Source organism: Triturus cristatus, chromosome 7 (genome assembly GCF_964204655.1).
Source record: "Triturus cristatus chromosome 7, aTriCri1.1, whole genome shotgun sequence".
Classification (NCBI taxonomy): domain Eukaryota; kingdom Metazoa; phylum Chordata; class Amphibia; order Caudata; family Salamandridae; genus Triturus; species Triturus cristatus.
The window spans coordinates 259,813,495-259,833,713 of record NC_140590.1 but is presented as its reverse complement, the minus strand read 5'-3'; the positions used below and the strand labels follow the sequence as shown (position 1 = coordinate 259,833,713).

The following is a 20,219-nucleotide window of genomic DNA, read 5'->3' as shown; positions in this document are numbered from 1 at the left end:
GCAGCGCCTGTTTCATTGCTTCTTCTGAAGCGCAAAATAGCCAGAGATCAGCTCCTAGTTCCGTCCTTCCTCCGAGGCACTAAGCATGAGAGCAGCGATTGATTCATTCCTTCCACCGAGGCACTAAGCACCCTGAGAGCAGCGATTGGTTCATTCTTTCCACCAAAGCACTAAGCACCCTGAGAGCAGCGCCAGGTTTATTTCTTCCTCCGAGACACTGAGCCCCCTGAGAGCAGCGCCTGGTTTATTCCTTCCTCCCAGGGACAAACACCCTGAGAGCGGAGCTCGCTACATCCCAAGCATCAGGGAGAGGCCCTGCCGGGTGACCTGTCTGCCCCCTCCCGGGGGCTCCCAGCGACTGCGGTACTCCCAAATGGCCCGGTGTCCAGCCGTGGCTCTGAAGAGTGTCTTGCGGCCCAGTGGTCGAAGTGGGGGGGATCGGCAGGGCCCGGCATGCCCCTACTTTTTCAATTCCAGGGATTCCGTTCCCCTACTTTTTAGGTCTCGCTGAGCCCAGCGCATGTGCTGGCTCGGAGAGACATTTTGTAAGTGCGCTTTTTAAAGTGCTGCTTGCTGGCCTAGCGCTTGCGTGCATGTGAGCGTACACGCGCGCAGTCGCCATGCGCTAGGCCAGCCAGCAGCACTCAGGAGAGCGTCATCGCGATCACTTTCGCTTTCACAGCGATCGTGATCGCGATTACGTTATAATCACTGCACCCGTGCTTTACTTTTAACATTAAAAGTAAAGCGTGGGTGCCGCGATTATACCAAAAGTAAACTAATAGAAAAAACATCTATTTCTTTACTTTTGGTATAATCGCGGCACCTGCGCTTTACTTTTAACGTTAAAAGTAAAGCGCGGGTGCCGCGATTATACCAAAAGTACAGAAATAGATGTTTTTTCTATTAGTTTACTTTTGGTATAATCGCGGCACCCGCGCTTTACTTTTAATGTTAAAAGTAAAGCGCGGGTGCCACGGCTGCCTGGCGAGCGCTTGTTGTTATTCTGGACAATCCCAATTCAAGGGTGAGTTTTATTTCCTGTGTATATTTCAACAGACACTGAAATGGTTTTTCATTTACAAGTGAGTTATGCGTTAAACATTTAACAAACCTAAGATTTTCCCACGTGGTATTTACGTCTGCTTTTTAAACAGTAAAAATTCACTTTTAGCTAGATGGTGTAGCTGAACAGAACACCCATCAGCTGTGATGCTATGAGGCGTCATCAGTGGTGACACTGCAGATCACTTCCTTATTACCAGCAGGATTCCAAGGAACTCTGAAGGTTTTTTCATGCTTTGCTTGATTTTTCAATGAATTCTTGTAGTATCACCCATCAAACCCCTTTGTGTATAACGCAGTGGCACGTGGGCGGAGTTTGTATGGTGTATGGCTACTTGGGCTTGTTGCAGGAGCGTGTCTTCCACATGTGCAGCAGTGGCACTAGATGGGCCCTCTGCACCCTGAGTATTTCACGGTTTAAACAGCGGCCGGAGGCCCATTTCCTTCGTTGCTCTAGGGACCTTGACAAACTGGCTGTACTGTTGGTTTGTTGGTAATGGATTGTTGGATATGGACCTACATGGGTTATGTTCTGTGTGCACCTGCATGAGTTTGTTGTGGTTAGTTGGTATGGACTTAAAAAGGTTTGTCTGGTTTGTGAGGTATGGTTTGTGGGATGTAGACTTGCATAAATCTGAGTTTAGTGTGTGGTTTGCAGAATATGGACCTACATGACCACACTGATGACTCTGGAAGCTCTGTGACACCCTACGTCACCCACAGAGATTTGTGACAAAGCAATTAATTTTCTCATGGTTCAATGGCACAATTGATTTGACTCTGAAGAGAGGGCAGAGAAGAGGGGCAAACTAGCAAAGTGCTGCCTGTCCCTCTGCATTGAAAGGTGAACATGCAGTTTCAAACGTTCATTGCTGCACTGCCCACAGCGCAGGCTCAAGTTCCTGAGAAAGCACATTTTGTATGTAATGTTCAGGGGCCCAGTTTTATTTTGCATTATCCAGCAGGTAAACAAATGTACAGTCTAATCTTCTACAGACCTGGGTAGATTTATAACTGGTTTCAGAAGGCGTCGAGAACATTCAGCTCCATCTCCTCCTGAAGCATTGTTAAATGATCATTTAGTATCATTTTGTTTCTTTTTGCAGGCAGAACTGCCACCAGTATTAAAATGGGATGCTGTGAGATGATATTAAGGAATGGGCCAATTCACCTATGCGGTGTAACACTTTCTCTACCTTGGATTAAAAGGTCACACAATCAAAGGTCCCTCAAAAAAAACCAAGCATTGGCATAGGCAATAGGTCTCGCCTTTGGGACATTATAAGTGTTTAGCTATGCAACAGTTGATATTGCACCAAGGATATTGTGCTACCTAATTAAATACTTATAAGGTCCCAAAGGCAAGACCTATTGGCTATGCCAATGCTTGTTTATTTTGAAAATGCGTCCCAGAAAGCAAGAAATCACCATCGCCTATAAATAAAGCTCGGTGTTCGAGGACGGGCGGCAGAGAAGTAACAGGACTCTGTCTTTTCCTTCTTACCCAGAGAAGAAAAATACAGTGTCCACTTCTGCTCTGTCGCTTCAGCTGCCCACCCCCTACTCTTTCCTTCTTCCCTCTCTTTCTGTCTAGCACTTCTTCTCTTACAGAAAACCGAGATTTCAAGACGGGGTTTTCACACTCTTTCCTCTCCTTCCTTTTATTTGCTCCCCTGTGAAATCGATCCAAAAAAGAAAATAATTTTTGCTGGAAATGTCCTATTTTAATTCCAAAGTGCAGCATCTGGAATAAAAGGTTAAAAATAGGAAAAAATAACTAAATAATGTAAGACCGAGTGGTAGCAAACTGACTAGATTGATTTTATTCACACCCAAACACATTAGCGCCACTTTTACAGAGTTTGCCAGTGAAGTGCTATTTTTGTTTTCTTGTCTTTTGTTCCCCTGGGCTTGCAACTAGTGCACCAATCCTGGAGGTACTGCAAAGTGTGGATTGAAAAACAAAATGTGTACTGCGACTCTGTGTCCAGGGATGCGGTCTTTTTACCATACTTCTTACGTTTTGTAAGGATATAAGCAATGGACATTGAAATGGGTCCATTCAGGGCCCTGTAGTCATGTCCTTAACTTTTCAGGCAAAAGCACTCACTGATTTCTGAATAGTGAGTGTAAACGCATTAAGGTAACCATGTTGTTCCTGCTTACATTTCACATGGTTTGCTAAATTTTGCATTCCCTATGAGTGTTTGCTTTTTCCAGGATGTTGTTACTTTTTTTTGTAGGCCGCATATTGCTCTTGTCTAGTGCGTCATTTAAATTGAGCCTCATCCAGGTGTTTATAGCCGGCAGCAATTGGGTTGTAGTTGAAGGCAGTGTGAGTTTTTCTCAGTGGGGCAGTATGGTGTTCAGTGGGGGAGAGGATGTGGCACTATGGCCAGAGCTACTGAATTTGTAACTGAGGAACCAGATTTAGCCTTAATAACCAGTCCACCAGACCACTCTCCTGAGGGAGCACATTCCTATGCTAGACCTTAGAAGGCTGCACAAGACCTTAGAAGCCCTGGTGTCTTAGCGCCAGCAGGTGGACCCTAGCAGTGGCAAGTGTGGGTTAACCTTCAAGGTTTGTCCACCACAATCCATACTGAAGTTCACCTCCAGTCTTGCAGACAGGCCTATGAAGCAGCACACCCTAGAGCAACAGTGACTCTGTCACTGAGATCACAGGACACTTGAGAAGGGCCAGTTCTAGGGCAGTGCAACCGGTATGACCGCACCGGGTGCTGACTTTGGGTGGAGGCATTATGTTTGCAAGTATATTAAGGTTTTAAAAGCACTTGCTGCCTCCTTCCTGGCCTCCAGCAATTTTCGGCAACAATAAAAATGTCATGATGACTCTGGTGTTTAATGTTCTTCCTAGAGAGAGATCATTTTGTTTAGTGGAAGTTTTGATTCATGGAAAGGTAGCTCAGAGGGTTAATGTGCCTGCTGCAAAGAACATGTACCATACAGATTGTGAAAAGTTGGCCTGGTATATGCTGTCCACTAGTTATAGTGGGCACCTTGTACCAGTCCAAACAACCCTTATTGATGATCGGTTTAAAGACCACCTTTTATTGAAAGCTATCCTAGTGGCAGCTATGGAGAGCAGCCTTCAGGCTAAGTCTTGAAGGAGTGTAAAGCAGCTTCGTTTACCAGATTATAACCTCTTGAATTACTAAATGAAAGGATATCCACACAAGGTATATATAAAATATATGTATTTATTTCTAAACACTCACTACTAATCTCTTTATGAGATTAGAGTCCAAGATACACAATAATACAGTTCTAAAACGGCAGTAAATAGCACAATATACAATGGGCCCTAGGAGCGGACCAAACCATATATTAAGAAAGTGGTATAAGAACCACGACTTGACTAGACACAGTGCCTAAAGCACGTACAATCGCTGGGACTCCAAGGAACCACCCAAGGTAGTGACACAGGAGACCTACAGGGGACGCGTGCACTGTGAGAACACAGGCGCGAGCCCCGTACTATTTTATGGGAAAATCGCGGTTGGAATTTTAGAAGTTAAGGACACTTAGGAGAGGACTTTGAGCAAACCCCTTTAGACTTAGGGGATTCTAGGGCCAGCATCCACGGGAGCACCGGAGTACTCGAGTTACCTCACCCAGGGAAGCCGGGTGCATAGGTGTCAAATGGTGTCGTGGATCGTCGTTGATTTCAATGGCGATCTGCTGCAAAGTGCTGCTGCCGGGAACGAGAAAAGTGTCAGGTGTGATCAAAGCCTGGATCGAAGATCAAAAGAACCTGAAAGCAGAAGGGACAGAGTCTGGGTCACTTGCCAGTGACCAGGGGCACGGTAGACGAAAGCCCACTGATGTTGGGTGATTCAGGTGCGAAGATGCGAAGCTGGACTCTGCAGCCACGAGGACCAGGAGGCATCGACTACAAACAGAAGCTGGATTTGAGCTGTCCCGTGAAGGATGTCGAGTGCTGTGGTGTAGGTGCTCATATTGAACACAACAAGCCTTGGCAACAGCAACCCACGCAGGACGAGAAAAGATGCTTCGGTGCGGACCAGCAAGGTCCTGGGGACTCCTCAAGCAATGGAGAGTCAGGGCACGCCTGGAGCAATCAGGTAAGCCTAATTAGAGATAAAGTTGCCTTCACAGGGACCCACCAGTCGACGGACTAGGGATCGCGAAGGGACCTCGAGAGAAAACACAAAGGGCCAGCTCACGGAACACTCGTGGAATGTAGGCGGGCAATCTTCAGTGCAAATGCTGCTCGGGGTCAGGGCTATAAGTAATCCAAAGCTCAGCTGCAGGAGTCGTTGGAAAGCTGATGCTTCTGCAGAGTGATGTGGTGTCCAGGGGTTCGGTTTGCACGGTCGCCACGAGGGATACGGGCCTCAGACTTGCTGTGGGCACTGATCGACCTCTAAGACCACGGAAACCCACCTCCTATGTTGCAAAATTCTTCGGAGTCTGGCGGGAGCTTCGGAGCTGCAAACCGGTCAAATGTGTCTTTGGTGCCTGCCTTGCAGGGGAGTAACTCCTTTACTCCAAGAGAGATTCTTCACTCATCTAGTTCAATGTAGACCGTCCTGTAGCCAGGGGTTCCTTTCTTATACCCAAGGAAGGGGTGGGACAAACTCTAGGGACCCACCTATGGGAGGGTCAGGAAAGAGGGGTGGCTACACCTATTTCCTTTGTCCAGTTTCGTGCCAGAGCAGGGGCTGGTAGCCCCTGCAACCAGTTTGAGCTGGACTATGCACAGGGACACCAAATGTGCCCCCAGTGCTGAACTTCAAAGCACTCTTGGAGTGCACACACCCAACCCCAATACACTAAAGCCTTTCTGGGAGGTGGTGACACCTCCCTGTGACAGGAAACCTATTGTTCAGGCCTCCCCTGCTGGAGTTTCGTCCAGCAGCAGGAGGGCAGACTCGTGTCTGTGGCTGGCAGCATCCATTTTGTGATGCCAGGGCTCTGTTAGCTGGTACAGGGTATACCGGTGCTGTCATGTCTCTCCCTCTAGAAGGGTGGGATCATACTCCCACACCAGTTACTGGTGTGGGGGTTTGATTCCAAAGTGTTTGACACCAAATATGACATGTTTCCGTGCAGCCATCCCAAAGTTACCATTTACCGTTTGGTTATAATGCACTTAAGAGTGTATGGTTTGGCTGCATCACAAACAACCCCAGAATAAAGATCCCGAAGGCTGCAGAGGGGCTCTGCTCATGCATGGGCACCCTCACACATAAAACCCAGCACCCTGCCTTCAGCATTGGAAACGGCCTGCCAAAGGGGTGACTGATAGATTTATATGTGCAGTGATATGGAGAGATATAGTGAACCTATAGCTCAGTAAGGGGTGCATGCACCACCTTACCCAGGCTGCAGTAGCAGACCTGTGGTGTCCTGTTGGAAGGCTTCCCAGGGGTGGCACAATACATGCTGCAGCCCCTGGTAGGCCTCTGGGGTACCTATGCCCTTGGTACATAGTATACCATATACTAGGGACTTATAAGGGTACCCCGGAATCCAATCGGGAGTGTATCTATAGTACTTGTAATCAATTTAAGGGAGAAAGCAGATAGGCTGGGGTCCTGAATAGCAGGATCCTAGCCAGACTAAGACGAAAACTAGCAAAACACCAGGAAAAAAGTGGGGGCAACCATGCAGTCAGATTCCACCATCCTACACAGATCCCAAAGTGCACATAATGTAAATTGGCCAGTGGGCTACTGCTTTTGTCAGGGAGATACTTTTGTTACTTGCAGTTTATAAGTTAAAATCCTAACATACAACAGTGAGCTATTAACTTTAATCTAAGAGCTGCACACAAACTGCAAGGTATAAATTAGAGCTTTATGTTTTTCCCCCCAGTCTTTGATTATCCTAATGTTGCAAAAAGTGTTCTTTTGGACAGAAATCAATTCTGATTATTAAAGAGAACCCCCAACCATGGTATTACGTTTTAAACTATACGGCCTAGTAGTATGGTTGCCATGTGACTCCTACACCTTGTCGTCCTTAGTCTTATGTAACATTTTCTATACAGTGATTTACACACATATTGATTGTCTCTGAGTAATGTGTGTGATGTAAAGTGCTCTGACACCCTACACTGGTATGAGTGACTCTGTAAATCAAATTAAATGCATCTGAGAGAGAGTGTGGTTATGGAGACTTGAGGGGCACTGTTAAAGGGTGGTAGTGAGGGTATCCATGGCAGAGGTGGCTATTAGGGAGTAATAACAAACATTAATGCACAGGGCACCACCAGTGCTAATACCGGCCCTGCCCTTGAGGCCAGTCTGCCTCACCCATAGGTACCTCCATTGGCCTTGTTTCAGAAGTAGTTACTGCAACTCACCAGGGATTGGCAATGCAGAATTTGCACGCACACCAAGCTAAGTTCGCAAACTTCACAGTCTCTCTGCATTCATTCACAAGCACTTTTAACATGTACTGCTTGCTGTGGGGCCACTGGAATTAAATATGCAGCAAACAAGGACAAAATTATGCCACAGTGTTGACTAAATTATGTATTTAAAAAAAGGCTGCAGCGTAATGCAGTACATTTTCTGATATTTTATTATTTTGACATGTGTACACATGCTAACAGTCTTTGGAAAGATTTTGCCTTATTAGTACCAGTGTAACACACAAATGCATCAGTGAGAAAGGTCACCAGTCAACCTTTGCAATAAGCCATCCACTCCGCAGCAAAACAAGTCACATTTTTTATTATACTTTTGATACGTTTGAGCTATAAACAATTTATTAGTTTAAATGGTCAGATCATGCAGCAGATCTTGCATTAGGAGACCAATATGGCAGAAAACATTTGCAAACTAGGATATTTTGCCATTCATGTTTGAACTGCTGTTGTGGAATAAGGGAGAAGTGCTAATGATAAACTCCATGGCTCTGCGACAAATGGCTTGTGCTTTCCACATTTTATCGTATTTGGGACATTCTGTGATTAGAAGCATATCCCACTTTGTGAATGTGTTTTAATGTCAATAACTCATTATAACCTTATATAATCGTGTATCCATTGGCTGATCAAACTGGGCAGTGAAATGGCAAACAAATACTAAAAATTGGGATATTTGCGCATTCTGGCCACACCTCTGGTTCTGCCCACTGAGCCAATCCTTGGGTTATTCCCGCCCTCTGATTCTCCGCCCACAGTTCCCCTACTTTTTTCCCCCACTTCTGGAGCCGCCGAGCCTCCCGTCATGGGCCGGAGCCGTATCCTCCACCCACCCGCGGACACAGCAACAGGCCACTTAGAGCTAGTAAACAAGCTCCCTGGCCGCACACAGAGCGCACCGCGCAGCCAGTGATTTACCACGGCGCAATGAGCTGTCAGTGCGGAGATCATTTGGGAGTGATAACAAGATTGTCTTTCTTTGTTTTTCACACACCAGCATCGCCTGCGCAGGCTGTCAGGGTAAGCGTGGCAGTGAAACCCACAGCGCAAAACCGAAACAAGGGCTCTGGAAGCAGTGGCAGTGCCTTACAACGCCCGAATCCCATCCACGGGGCTGAGGCACGTCACCCTTTCTTCGGAAAAACGAGTATTCTAATATTTATTTTATTTATTGCTTATTCTTCGTTGCTTACCACCATATACCAAGCGTTGCAAAATAAAATATAAGGAGAACCGAATATACAATAGCATCTCTCGCCAGAAATAATATAATCAAAGTATATTATCAATTGAACGATTCAAATACGTCTGACCCCCTCTCAGACTAAAATGATCCTAAAAGGCCAACTGTATGTTGTTGTGAGTCCCAAATGCTACCCTCCTGAGAACACCCACGTACAGAGAACAAAAAGAGGGACTGAGGGGGCCGTTTTCCACTCACAGGGGAATGGGAGGTCCAGTAGGAACAAGGGCCCCTAGTACAATAATGACAAAGGATGTTCCTATAGTTCCTCAAAGAAAGGAGTGATATCAACGCGAAGGCTGTGGTGAGTAAATTGCACCATATAAACCTTGTGGAAAATCCATATGTCGGATTTAAATGCCCTCACACACCCTTGCAGGTGTCATGCTTCATCATTTGGGCTGCTCCTCGTCGGGCCGGCGGTGCAATGCCCGACGGGCTCCCTAAAAAGGGGCACTTTAGCGGAGATCTTCAATCCGACTGCCGTATAGATGAAGTGCGGGTGTGGGGCCTTATTAATGTAGATATAAAATGGTGAGATTAAAATAAGATGAGGGGTGCCTGGTGAAAGTAAGTTTTATTCTGCTGGCCTCCTACCTTAATTTAAAAACGTGTATGCATGTCACTTATATGAGTATAATGTCTCCTATTAAAGTGGCATGTAATTTGCAATAATTGGTCAACATGTTTCTCGCTTAGAGTGGTTATACTCGCGATTCTTCAGGACCTATAAGGGAAAAGAACTATCTACATTCTGCAACCAATTTAGGTTAAGGTTATTTGTCAATCTAAGTACAGACTCAATACCTGTTGGTGTCAGGAGCTACCCTAATCAGTCACTATCCTGGTATCAACAGTGCTCGGTGGGCTGTACACAAGTATGACTTCCTCACATTGATAGGAACGTCTTCTCCTCGAGTACGGTTAAAAAACATGTCCCCAGTGTGGAGCTAAATTCCCACACAGCGACCAACACAAGGTCTGTAACCTCTGTCTCTCGCCCGAGCACGAGGAGAGTAATTGCCAGGCCTGCGCATCTTTTCCATCCAAAAAGACTATCCGTGATCGCCAGGCCCGACGACACGTTATGACGCAACAAGTAGCTCCAGGTCAACGAGTGAGTACAACTGCCCCTACCCCAACCCCACCTGAAAAAAAGAAGGCTCCGGTCAAGACTTCGCCTGCTGGACCCACGCGACCGAAAGAAATCTTCAGAAGCCAAGCCCGCCGGCCCCCGGCGCCGAAGACCATGGAGAAGCCTTCCGGCAGCTCGGCACCGACCAAACCGCATATCAGTGCCCCGCAGACACCATCGGCACCTTAGCCGGTCCTACTCCCGCAGTCCTCAGAAAACAATCGGCACCGAGCAATTCGGCGCCGAAGGAAAAGGCCTCTGTTCGGAAACCAAAAAATTTGGAGCCGAAAAAGATTTCGACATCGAAGCCGAAGGATCCAAAAACCCCTTAGCAGGCTCCAGAGCAGAAATCAAAACCTCGCTCGGACCTGAAAAAATCGGCGCCGAAAGCGACTACCGAAGAGGAAGAATTTTTTCGATCGGATCCCATCGATCCGAAGCAAAAAACACTCCAAGTGGACCCCAAAACAGAACATGTGGTCAATGTTCCACACAAGAAGAGGAAATTGGACACCCTACACATCCCTCAGGAGAGAAAAGAGACTGTGCTATTTCACCTTTACGACCCTCTTCTCCTGTTCTTCCTCCTAAGCCTTTCTCTCCACCACACTCTCCCATAATTCCACCATACTCCCCACCACCACAGGATGATGATGATTTAGGGGTGGGGAAGGGAACAATTACCCTTTCACTGACCCTGATGACGACACAGATGTACCACAGGACGATTGGGATGATTATGATGACCCAGTAGGCCCTCCAGACATCGATGCATACCCAACAAAGCCATCTCCCCCAAATGACAATATTGGTTTCAGCCAGCTTATAGACAGGGCTGCCCAGTACCATGGTGTTTAAATGTATTCGGACCCTGCAGAGGAGGACTTCAGTACCATGGTGTTCAAATGTATTCGGACCCCGCAGAGGAGGACTTCCTAATAGACACCTTTGCACAGTCACAAAAAACTGAACAAACTTTACCAATTCTAAAAGGCGTCATTAAACACACCCCAGCCATATTCAAAGACCCTGTAAGGGCTAGAATTCTCAACCCCAGAATTGACCAACAATATAAACCCGCTCTCAATGATCCTACCTACATCAAGGGTCAACTACCTTTAGATTCTCTAGTGGTCACCAACGCTAGAAAACGTGCCAACTCCAAACCTCCAGTGATGCTCCACCTCCGGACAAGGAGTCTAAATTATTAGATGCTTCGGGCAAACGAGTTGCTGCACAAGCAGCTAATCACTAGAGAATAGCCAATGCGCAGGCATTACTTGCCAGGTATGATAGGGCTCAGTACGACCAACTAGAAACCCTATTGCAGCATTTGCCTCATCAATATAAGACCAAGGCCAATTATTTAATTCAAGAGGGCAAATTAATAACTAATGCATCAATCCAGTGTGGTGTGCCCTTGATGCAGCAGACACCGCATCCAGGTCCATTAACACTAGTGTGTTACTGAGAAGACCTGCCTGGTTGCGCATCTCTGGCTTCAAACAGGAGGTACAACGAACTATCCTCAATCACCCGTTCAATCATGAACAACTGTTTGGCCCAGCTGTGGATACAGCCTCAGAAAAAATGAAAAAGGACACGGAGACTGCTAAATCCATGGGAGCATTACAGCCTCCATCCACACAAGGTTCCTTTCGTCACTCCTTCTATAGAGGCGCATCCAAAAATATCAGTGCAGACACTGCTTCTTCCTCATACAAAAACCCCACACAAACATCCCCTAACAGAGGATATTTTAGAGGTGGATACAGAGGAAATAACAACAAAGGAAGAGGCCGAGGTAACAACAACAACACTCGCGCCTCTCCCTCTAATAAACAGTGACTTCCCTCCACTCCCTCCAGACCATTCTCCTCGTTGGAGGAAGACTCTCACATTTCCTACCTGTCTGGAAATCCATCACCACAGACAAGCGGGTAAGACAAATTATCCAGTATGGTTACTGCCTGGATCTTACAGCAACTCCACCCAATATACCACCCACCATCTGACACTCCTCAAACAGGAAGTTCTTTCACTGTTTCAAAAGCACGCAATAGAACCAGTCCCCATACAACATAAAGGAACAGGAGTTTACTCTCTATATTTCCTAATCCCCAAAAAGGACGGTACCCTATGGCCAATATTGGACCTCAGACCCCTCAATCTCTACACACAGTCAGATCATTTTCACATGATCACTCTTCAACACGTCCTTCTACTGCTTCAACAAGGCGACTTCCTTGCCACACTAGATCTCACAGATGCCTACTTTCATATTCCCATACACCCTGCTCACAGAAAATACCTAAGGTTCACTCTGGACAGCCAACACTATCAGTTCAAAGTCCTTCCATTTGGGGTGACCACAGCACCCAGGGTGTTCACAAAGTGCCTTGCAGTAGTAGCAGCACACTTGCGAAGACAATAAATCCATGTATTTCCATACCTCGACGACTGGCACATAAAAGCTAAGTCATATAACCAGTGTGTTCACCACACTCATCAAACCATTCAGCTGCTATACTACTTGGGGTTCACAGTAAACTACACCAAGTCACATCTTCAACCCTCCTACATGCATCAGTATCTAGGAGCCACAATAGACACTTCCAAAGCTCTAGCATACCCCAATCCAGCAAGGATAACCAGTATGCAAACCCTCATCTCCAGGTTTCAGCCCCAACACTCTCTCCCAGCACGAGTGTTTATGCAACTCATAGGAATGATGGCCTCTTGCATTGTCATTGTATCATACACAAGACTTTAGATGCGTCCTTTACAGGAATGCTTAGCACGTCGGTGGAACCAGGCTCAAGGTCAACTTACAGATCTGGTGTTGGTGGACAGCCGCACACATCGCTCTCTACAGTGCTGAAACACAAAATCTTTCCAGAGGGCGGCCGTTCCTAGAGCCGGTTCCACAGATAGTGCTAACAGCAGACGCATCACTCACCGGCTAGGGAGCCCATCTCCTAAACCACACGATTCAGGGCAGGTGGACCACTCAACAAAAACTGTTCCACATCAATTACCTAGAATTACTGGCAATTTTTCTAGTGTTAAAGTCGTTCCAAACACATCTCCTCAACAAAGCTGTCCTAGTTCGCACAGACAATATGACGGCAATGTATTACATATAGAAACAAGGAGGAACACACTTTTTGCAGTGTCTTATCTAGCGCAAAGTATATGGAGATGGGCCATTCCACAAAACATATATCTTCTGTCAGAACATCTTCCAGGGATGAACAATCAGATGGCGGATCTGCTAAGTCGTCTGACTCAACAGATACATGAATGGGAACTTCATCCGCAAGTTCTTCAACCCTTCTTCCAGATATGGGGCCAACCAGACAAATAGATCTGTTCGCACACATGCAAACGCAAAATGCCCAACCTTCACCGCCAGGTTCCCACACCCGTTGTCCAAGGGCAATGCGATATGGATGAACTGGTCAGGCAGATTTGAGTATGCTTTTCCGCCACTCCCGCTCATTCCACTAATAGTACGCAAGCTCAAACAGTCTCTCAAGATGATCCTAGTTGCTCCAACATGGGCACAGCAACCATGGCTCACAACACTACTCGAACTCTCAGTAGTTTCACGTCAAAAATGACGTCTCTCCCCAAAGCTGCTAACGCAGAACCATGGAGGGATAAGGCACCTAAATCCAGCACAACTGAATCTAGCGATCTGGATCGTGAAATCCTAAAGTTCGGTTACCTTAACCTCCCACAGGACTGTATGAACATTATTAAAGAAGCCAGATGCCCCACTTCTAGCGCTTGCCATACAGCTAAATGGAAGAGATTCGTTATTTACTGCTATAATAACAAAATTGACCCATTGTTTGCTTCAATTCAAAACATTATCTGCTATTTGCTACATCTACAAAGATGCAATCTGGCATACTCATCGATAAGATTACATCTGGCTGCCCTTGCTGCCTACCTACAAAACAGACAACATTTGTCATTGTTTAGAGTGCCCGCTATCGAAGCCTTTATGGAAGGCCTTAAAAGGATAATTCCACCCAGACTGCCACCCTCTCCAGTGTGGAACCTAAACATTATTCTTACTAGACTCATGGGTCCCCCATTTGAGCCTGTACAAAAATGTGAATTACAATTCCTTACATGGAAAGTGGCTTTCCTTGTCACAATCACCTCTCGCAGGAGAGTAAGTGAGATCTAGGCTTTAACCATACAAGAACCATTCTTACAAATACATCATAACAAGGTGCTTCTTAGGACAAAACCAAAATTCCTTCCCAAAGTAATCTCTGCTTTCCACCTTAATCGATCAGTAGAGTTGCCAGTATTTTTCCAAAATCCTGATTCTGTAGCGGAAAGGGCTCTTCATACGTTCGACGTCAAAAGAGCTTTACTTTACTACATAGACAGGACTAAAAACTTTAGGAAGACAGAGCAACTGTTTGTAGCTTTCTCTCCACCTCATAAAGGCAATCCAATTTCCAAAGCCGGAATTGCCAGGTGGATAGTAAAATGTATTCAGATATGCTATCAGAAAGCAAAACGTAAGTTCCCCCTAGAGTGCATTCAACACGCAAACTAGGGGCTTCTATGGCATTCTTAGGGAACCTTTCCCCTTGAAGACATTTGTAAGGCAGCAATATGGTCTACAACACACACCTTCACCAAACACTATTGTGTAGATGTGCAGGCAAAGCAACAAGCTTCTGTAGGCCAAGCTGTTCTTAGGACACTTTTCCAAACCACTGCAACCGATACAGGCGGCCACCGCTAGGGGAGACACTGCTGTACATGTACATGCTTTCTATGCACAGAGTGTGAATTCTGCAGCTCATATGCCTCGAACGGAAAATGCTACTTACCAGTATGCATCTGTTCTTGGCATGTAGAGCTGCAGAGATTCACACACCCACCCACCTCCCCGGAACCTGTATCTGTTCCAGAGTTATCTTACTTAGATACATTCTCATGGACATCTTTCTGTTTATTACAAACTCCATCATTTCCCTTCATGGCGAAAAACAATCTGAGGATGGAGTCGATGCCCCTGCGCACTATCGTCCAAGGGAGGAGTCACCTATCTTGTGACTAGAAAAGACTTCTTCCAAGACAACAACAAGGTGCAAGCATCCGAGCCCGACACCAGATGGCGATCTCATGCACAGAGTGTGAATCTGCAGCTCCACATGCCAAGAACAGATGCATACTGGTAAGTAGCATTTTCCCTGTAAAAATATAACAAACTTATAAAGCAGCACCCCGACCTTGCGGATTTAAAAAATAACCCTGTTATGCAGCACTCTAAGCTTGCGAGAAGTGGTTTTAAAAATATAACTAACCTGTAAAGCAGGACTGTAAACCTGCGAGCGGTTGTTTTAAAAGTTATGCAGTATTCTAAGCCTGCGAGCGATGCTTTAAAAAATAAAACAACTCTGTTATTCAGCACTCTAAGCCTGCAAGCTGTAGTTTTCAAAATAAAACAACCCTCTTAAGCAGCACTGTAAACCAGCCAGCTGGGAATTTAAAACAGAAGTATCTCTCAGTTGTTACCTCTGCAAAGAGTTGCACAGTTTACACCGGCACTCTACAACAGTCGTTTTTAACAAATACAAGAATGCTGTGGTGGGAAATGTTAGTCAAGGCATTAAAACAATTTCTTGCAAGATGTGGTTTTGAAAAATCGAAATGATCCTGCATGCGTTACTACAAAAAAAAACTTGCATTATATGAGAATTAAATATAGAAAAGTCCGGTGGATGCATACTACCCTTTCAAATATTTTCATATGCTAATCTATAAATGTGACAATCATTTTTAAAAATAGAACAATCTAGCTGTAGATGTTGCTATGTTTAAGATTGGCGCAATTTACCAATTATTCAATGAACAGGTTTTATCAGTAAAATAATGCTGTAGCTGTAGATGTTAGTTTGACAAAGATTAACACTATTTATCTATGACTCGATTTATGACCTTGGACAATATAGGAATGCTGTGGCCATAGATGTTACTCTATCAAAGATGAGCGCAATGTATCTATTACTCTGGGAATTGGCTTTAACAGTAACAGAATGCTATAGCTGTATATGTCACCATTTGATAAGTTGATCTAATTTGTTGTGACAATCATATTTAAAAATATAACAACCTAGCCGTAGATGTTAATCTTTTAAAGATTAGCACAATGCATCTATCAATCTAGAAGGATTAGCTTGAATAAGAAAGGAATACTATAGCTGTACGTGCTGCTCTTCTAAATATGTTTATTATGTAAACAACACACTAAGGTTGCAAAGTGTTTTTTTAAACATAGAAGAATTCAGTAGCTAAAGATATCACTCTTTCAAAACCCTGCGTAATTTATGCGGCACTCCAGATTTGGCATGATGGGGGTGTATAAATCTTGCAGCTGCAGACGTTACTCTTTCAAAGTTTGCACAATGTATGCGGCACCTAATGTTTGTTTTTAAAAACAGAAGACCCTTGTAGCTGTAGACGTCACACTTTCGACGACCTGCATAAGGTATGCGGCATCTGACCATGTGCCCTGTGTTTTTGAACTAGCAGAATTCCGTAGATGGACATGTTACACCTTTGACGTTTTGCATAATTTCCGAATCCTAATTTTGGGTGCTTTACATAATTTACAAAGCCTAATTTTTGGGGCCCTCTAAACTGGCGATATGTGTTTTAAAAACAGAAGACTCCTGAAGCTGGACATGACATTCCGTTCAAGATTTGCATAATTTAGAGCACTCTGGGATTGCCACCTCGTGGTTGTAAAATGGAAGTATCCTGTAGCAGCAGACGTTCATCCTTCACGATATTCATAATTTAATGGCACCCTAAGTTTGTGAGGTGCGGTGTAAAACCCAGAAGAGTATTGTAGCTGGAGCTGTGACTCTTTTTAAGGTTTGCGCACTGAATGCTGCACTGTGGGCTTTGCCAGCACATGGTTTCAAAAGCAGAGCTCTCCCGAAGCTGGGGATGTTGCTCTTTCAAAGAGCTGCATCATGTACGTGCCACGCGTGTATCTGATAATAGGATAAATTAGTTGTCGATGCTACTAAAAGGTTTGCACAACACATACAACACTTTATGTTTGCAAGCCGGCTTTTCCAAAAGTAAATTACTCCTGTAGCTGAAGCTCGCTCTGCAGAATGAAACAAGCGATGAAATAAATAGAAACAGATGGCCCCCTCAAGCTCGCTCTGCGGAATGAAACAAGCGATGAACTAATTAGAAACAGATGGCCCCCCAAAGATAAGAAATTGCTTCACGACAGCCGTGAAGCAGACAATCTAGTCCGGATGGGCCGGATGAAAAGGGGAAAGGGAGGCAACCAAAAAGGCTCAGTTCCAATCTGAGGCCAGCGTTTTTCATGAACGATGACGCCAGCCAATGAAGGGGCGGGGCTTCAAGTCTCCTTCTGAAATCCCCTCATCCACAATATATCTTGCAGAGCAAGCAGTGCATGCGCGCTGCAACGCTAGGCGAGACCTAAAAAAGACCTATTACTTGGCGGCTGCATCATTTTGTAGATGTGTGACCCCTTTCACCACAACTGTACATGTCTACAAAAGGACCTTTTTTATTTTTTATTTTAAATTTACAGATGGATCGGTAAATAAAAAAAGTGCAATAGCGCTCTTTTAAAACGTAGCGCAAAAGTTCTTTTTAAAACAAAAAGTGGGTTGCTAAGTCAGTGGGGGGATGAAGTAACACGACGGGCAAGGGGTGAAGCAAGATGGCAGGCAAGGGGAGAAACAACACTAGAGAGCAATGTGAAGCACGTGGGGAAGCATATGGGCAAAGGAGAGTAATTCGAGTGCGGGTTGGGGAGAGATGCACATGTGCCCAGGAGAGAGCAACATAGAAAGGGGGAGAAAAGCACACAAAGAAAACAGCTGGAAAACACACGGACTCTCATGGAGTGCTTAAACAAAAAGAAAAAAACTGTTTAATAAAAGTGGGCATAGGAAGCTTAGAAGCCAGCTAATCAAACATATGATAAAGAGGCTATGGTGCATGAAAGGGAAAAATACATGATGGACAAGCTGAAACAAGTAAAGCCATCCAACAGAAAGCAAGCAAATATTAGTTACAAAAAGCCATGGGTGAGTTCAAAGCCTCTCTGTGTTCTTGGTAAGCCCACAATATGTTTTTCGCTTGCTGTCTCTGGTAGGCTCGACCTAATAAGGTGTCTCCATATAAATGTTGCTCACAAATTATTCCTATTTTTCCTCTACTGTCCTCCTCCAGGGATGTCTTTCCTCTGTAGTCATGGTACGAGATGCACATACCTTGGCAATGCAGAGGACGCCTTAGAGCACTTACAATGCCTCCCCTAATGCCAGAAACAGGCTTTTAATACTTTCATTTTGATTGCTACTGCCTAGATCCTTCATTCAGATACACAGAAAGTGCAATACTACACATTGAGCTTGTGTATGACTACAAAAGGCTGAATGACTAAGGGTATGGGAGCTGTTACGTGATGAGGGAAAGGTTTCTTGCTGTAATGCTAGTACTCTTCCTGGGGAATCCTCATCAAAGTCATAAGCACGGAATTGTCCCTCCCACCTGCAAAATCCTGGAGCGCTTTGAAATGTGTGTGTGTGTGTGTTGTGTGTGTGTGTGTGTGTGTATGTGTATATATATATATATATATATATATATAATATATATATGTGCTTGTGTATTTTTTAACAAAAAAAACAAAGATTAAAGTAACGTTATAGTTAAGTGTGATAAAAAGATGTTTTTGTTGAGGGGGAAAAAAACCTGATAAATTCACTTAAACAATCAAAGGTTATAATAGCGTTGTAGTTAGGTGAATATGTCAATGACAACATTAACATTTTGAACTAAAAAAACGAAAAACCCAGAAATTCACTTCTAAAACGTTACATCAACCTTTATTTTTTTTCAGTAAATCTCGACTTTTTTTTAAACACGTCCAGACCTTTTTATCACACCCAACTATAGCGTAACTTTAACCTGTGTTTTTTCAGTGATTTAAAAAAAAAAATAATGGTTTAAGTAAAGTAATATTTTATTTCCATATGCAAGGCCAACCTCCAGCCGCGCTCAGCCGAAGGGTTGGCCTTATCTTTGTTAAAAGGGAAGGTGCCATTTACCCCCACTGGCCTAAGTAAGCCCATTAGGCTCTGGGGATCCCAGGGCTTTCTGTTTTTTTAAAGGGGATGGGGGCCCAAGCCTTATTAGGCCCTGGGGACCCTTATGTTATTGCCTGTGTTTGTCATCCCACCCGTCAGCCCTCCCCCTATTTTCCGTGTTTTCCCCTAAACTCACACCACTGGCGGCGTCATAGCAATTTTTTATATGAATTTTCAGCCATTCAGCACAGCCAGTCTTATACCAGACTGGACAGCATCACAATTACCGCATTTAATTACTTAATTACTTTGTTACTTGTGTCTTTTTCCTCTTTCTTCTGCGTCTGTTTTAATTTCCCTCTTTATTCTCCACTCACTCCATTACTTTGGTTCTCCCTGCGATTGTTTCTGTATTTTTCCCTCCAGGATGGTTTATTTCTTTAATCTTTATACTTTCCTCCTGTAGTTACCCACTTGTTGACTTGAACCTTTCCTGGCTTATGTTTTTGTCAGAGCTGTCCACAAACACCAGGTTACAATGACCTCTCCTGCTACAATTCATTGTGGTACTCGTAGTGTAGTCGTTTTCACAGAAAAATGTTATTGTCTAGGAAAGACTTTGCAGGTTGCCAACAAGGGAGGTTCGTTCTGGAGTTTGTTAACATTGAAGAGTCTTGCTTTTGTGACTGTTGTGCATGTTATGGTCTCATACTGTTGCTCTATTGTAGATTTGGGGAGGGGTGAAGGAAGGCATGGCGATATCCCAGGATTGATTGTCTCTTCTCTGTCATTGATTTTGCACAGTCTTACTTCGTATCCGATTATGACCCCACCATTGAAGATTCGTACACCAAGATCTGCAATATTGATGGCAAGCAGACTCGGCTAGACAGTAAGTGTAGAGTTGAAGGTACTACCAAGGCCCAGGGCCTGCTACAGTAAATGTTATTTGCATGTTCAAGTTCTATATAGAGTTGCTGCAATAAAAATAGAAAAAGCTCCAGGACCAGATAAAATCCATGGGGAATTACATCATCATGATATGTCAGTTTGGGCCCCATATGTCAACTGTTTGAGCAATGGTATAGCAGCAGGAGCTCCCGACCCCAAGTCGTGAAAATTGGCGGAAATTATCCCCATCTAAAAAAGGGAGATCGTAGAAGCCCAGGTAATTATAGTTCAATAAACCTCTTGGATATCCTTCAAAAGGTGTACTTGAGGTTCCTGCTAAATAAACTA

At 44.6% G+C, this 20,219-nt stretch overlaps 1 protein-coding gene across 2 annotated transcripts in view; it reads left to right on the top strand.

Moving 5' to 3' along the window:
• The window catches only part of RRAS (RAS related), a 169,611-nt gene that overhangs the window by 42,645 nt on the left and 106,747 nt on the right, over nucleotides 1-20,219 (top strand). For both annotated transcript variants that reach the window (XR_014966407.1, XM_085616149.1), the window contains exon 2: nucleotides 19,785-19,872. Coding sequence is in view for 1 of the 2 variants with exons in the window: in XM_085616149.1 (XP_085472275.1) it covers nucleotides 19,785-19,872 (88 nt within the window). In the remaining variant the exon portion in view is untranslated. The remainder of the gene's footprint in view (nucleotides 1-19,784; nucleotides 19,873-20,219) is intronic.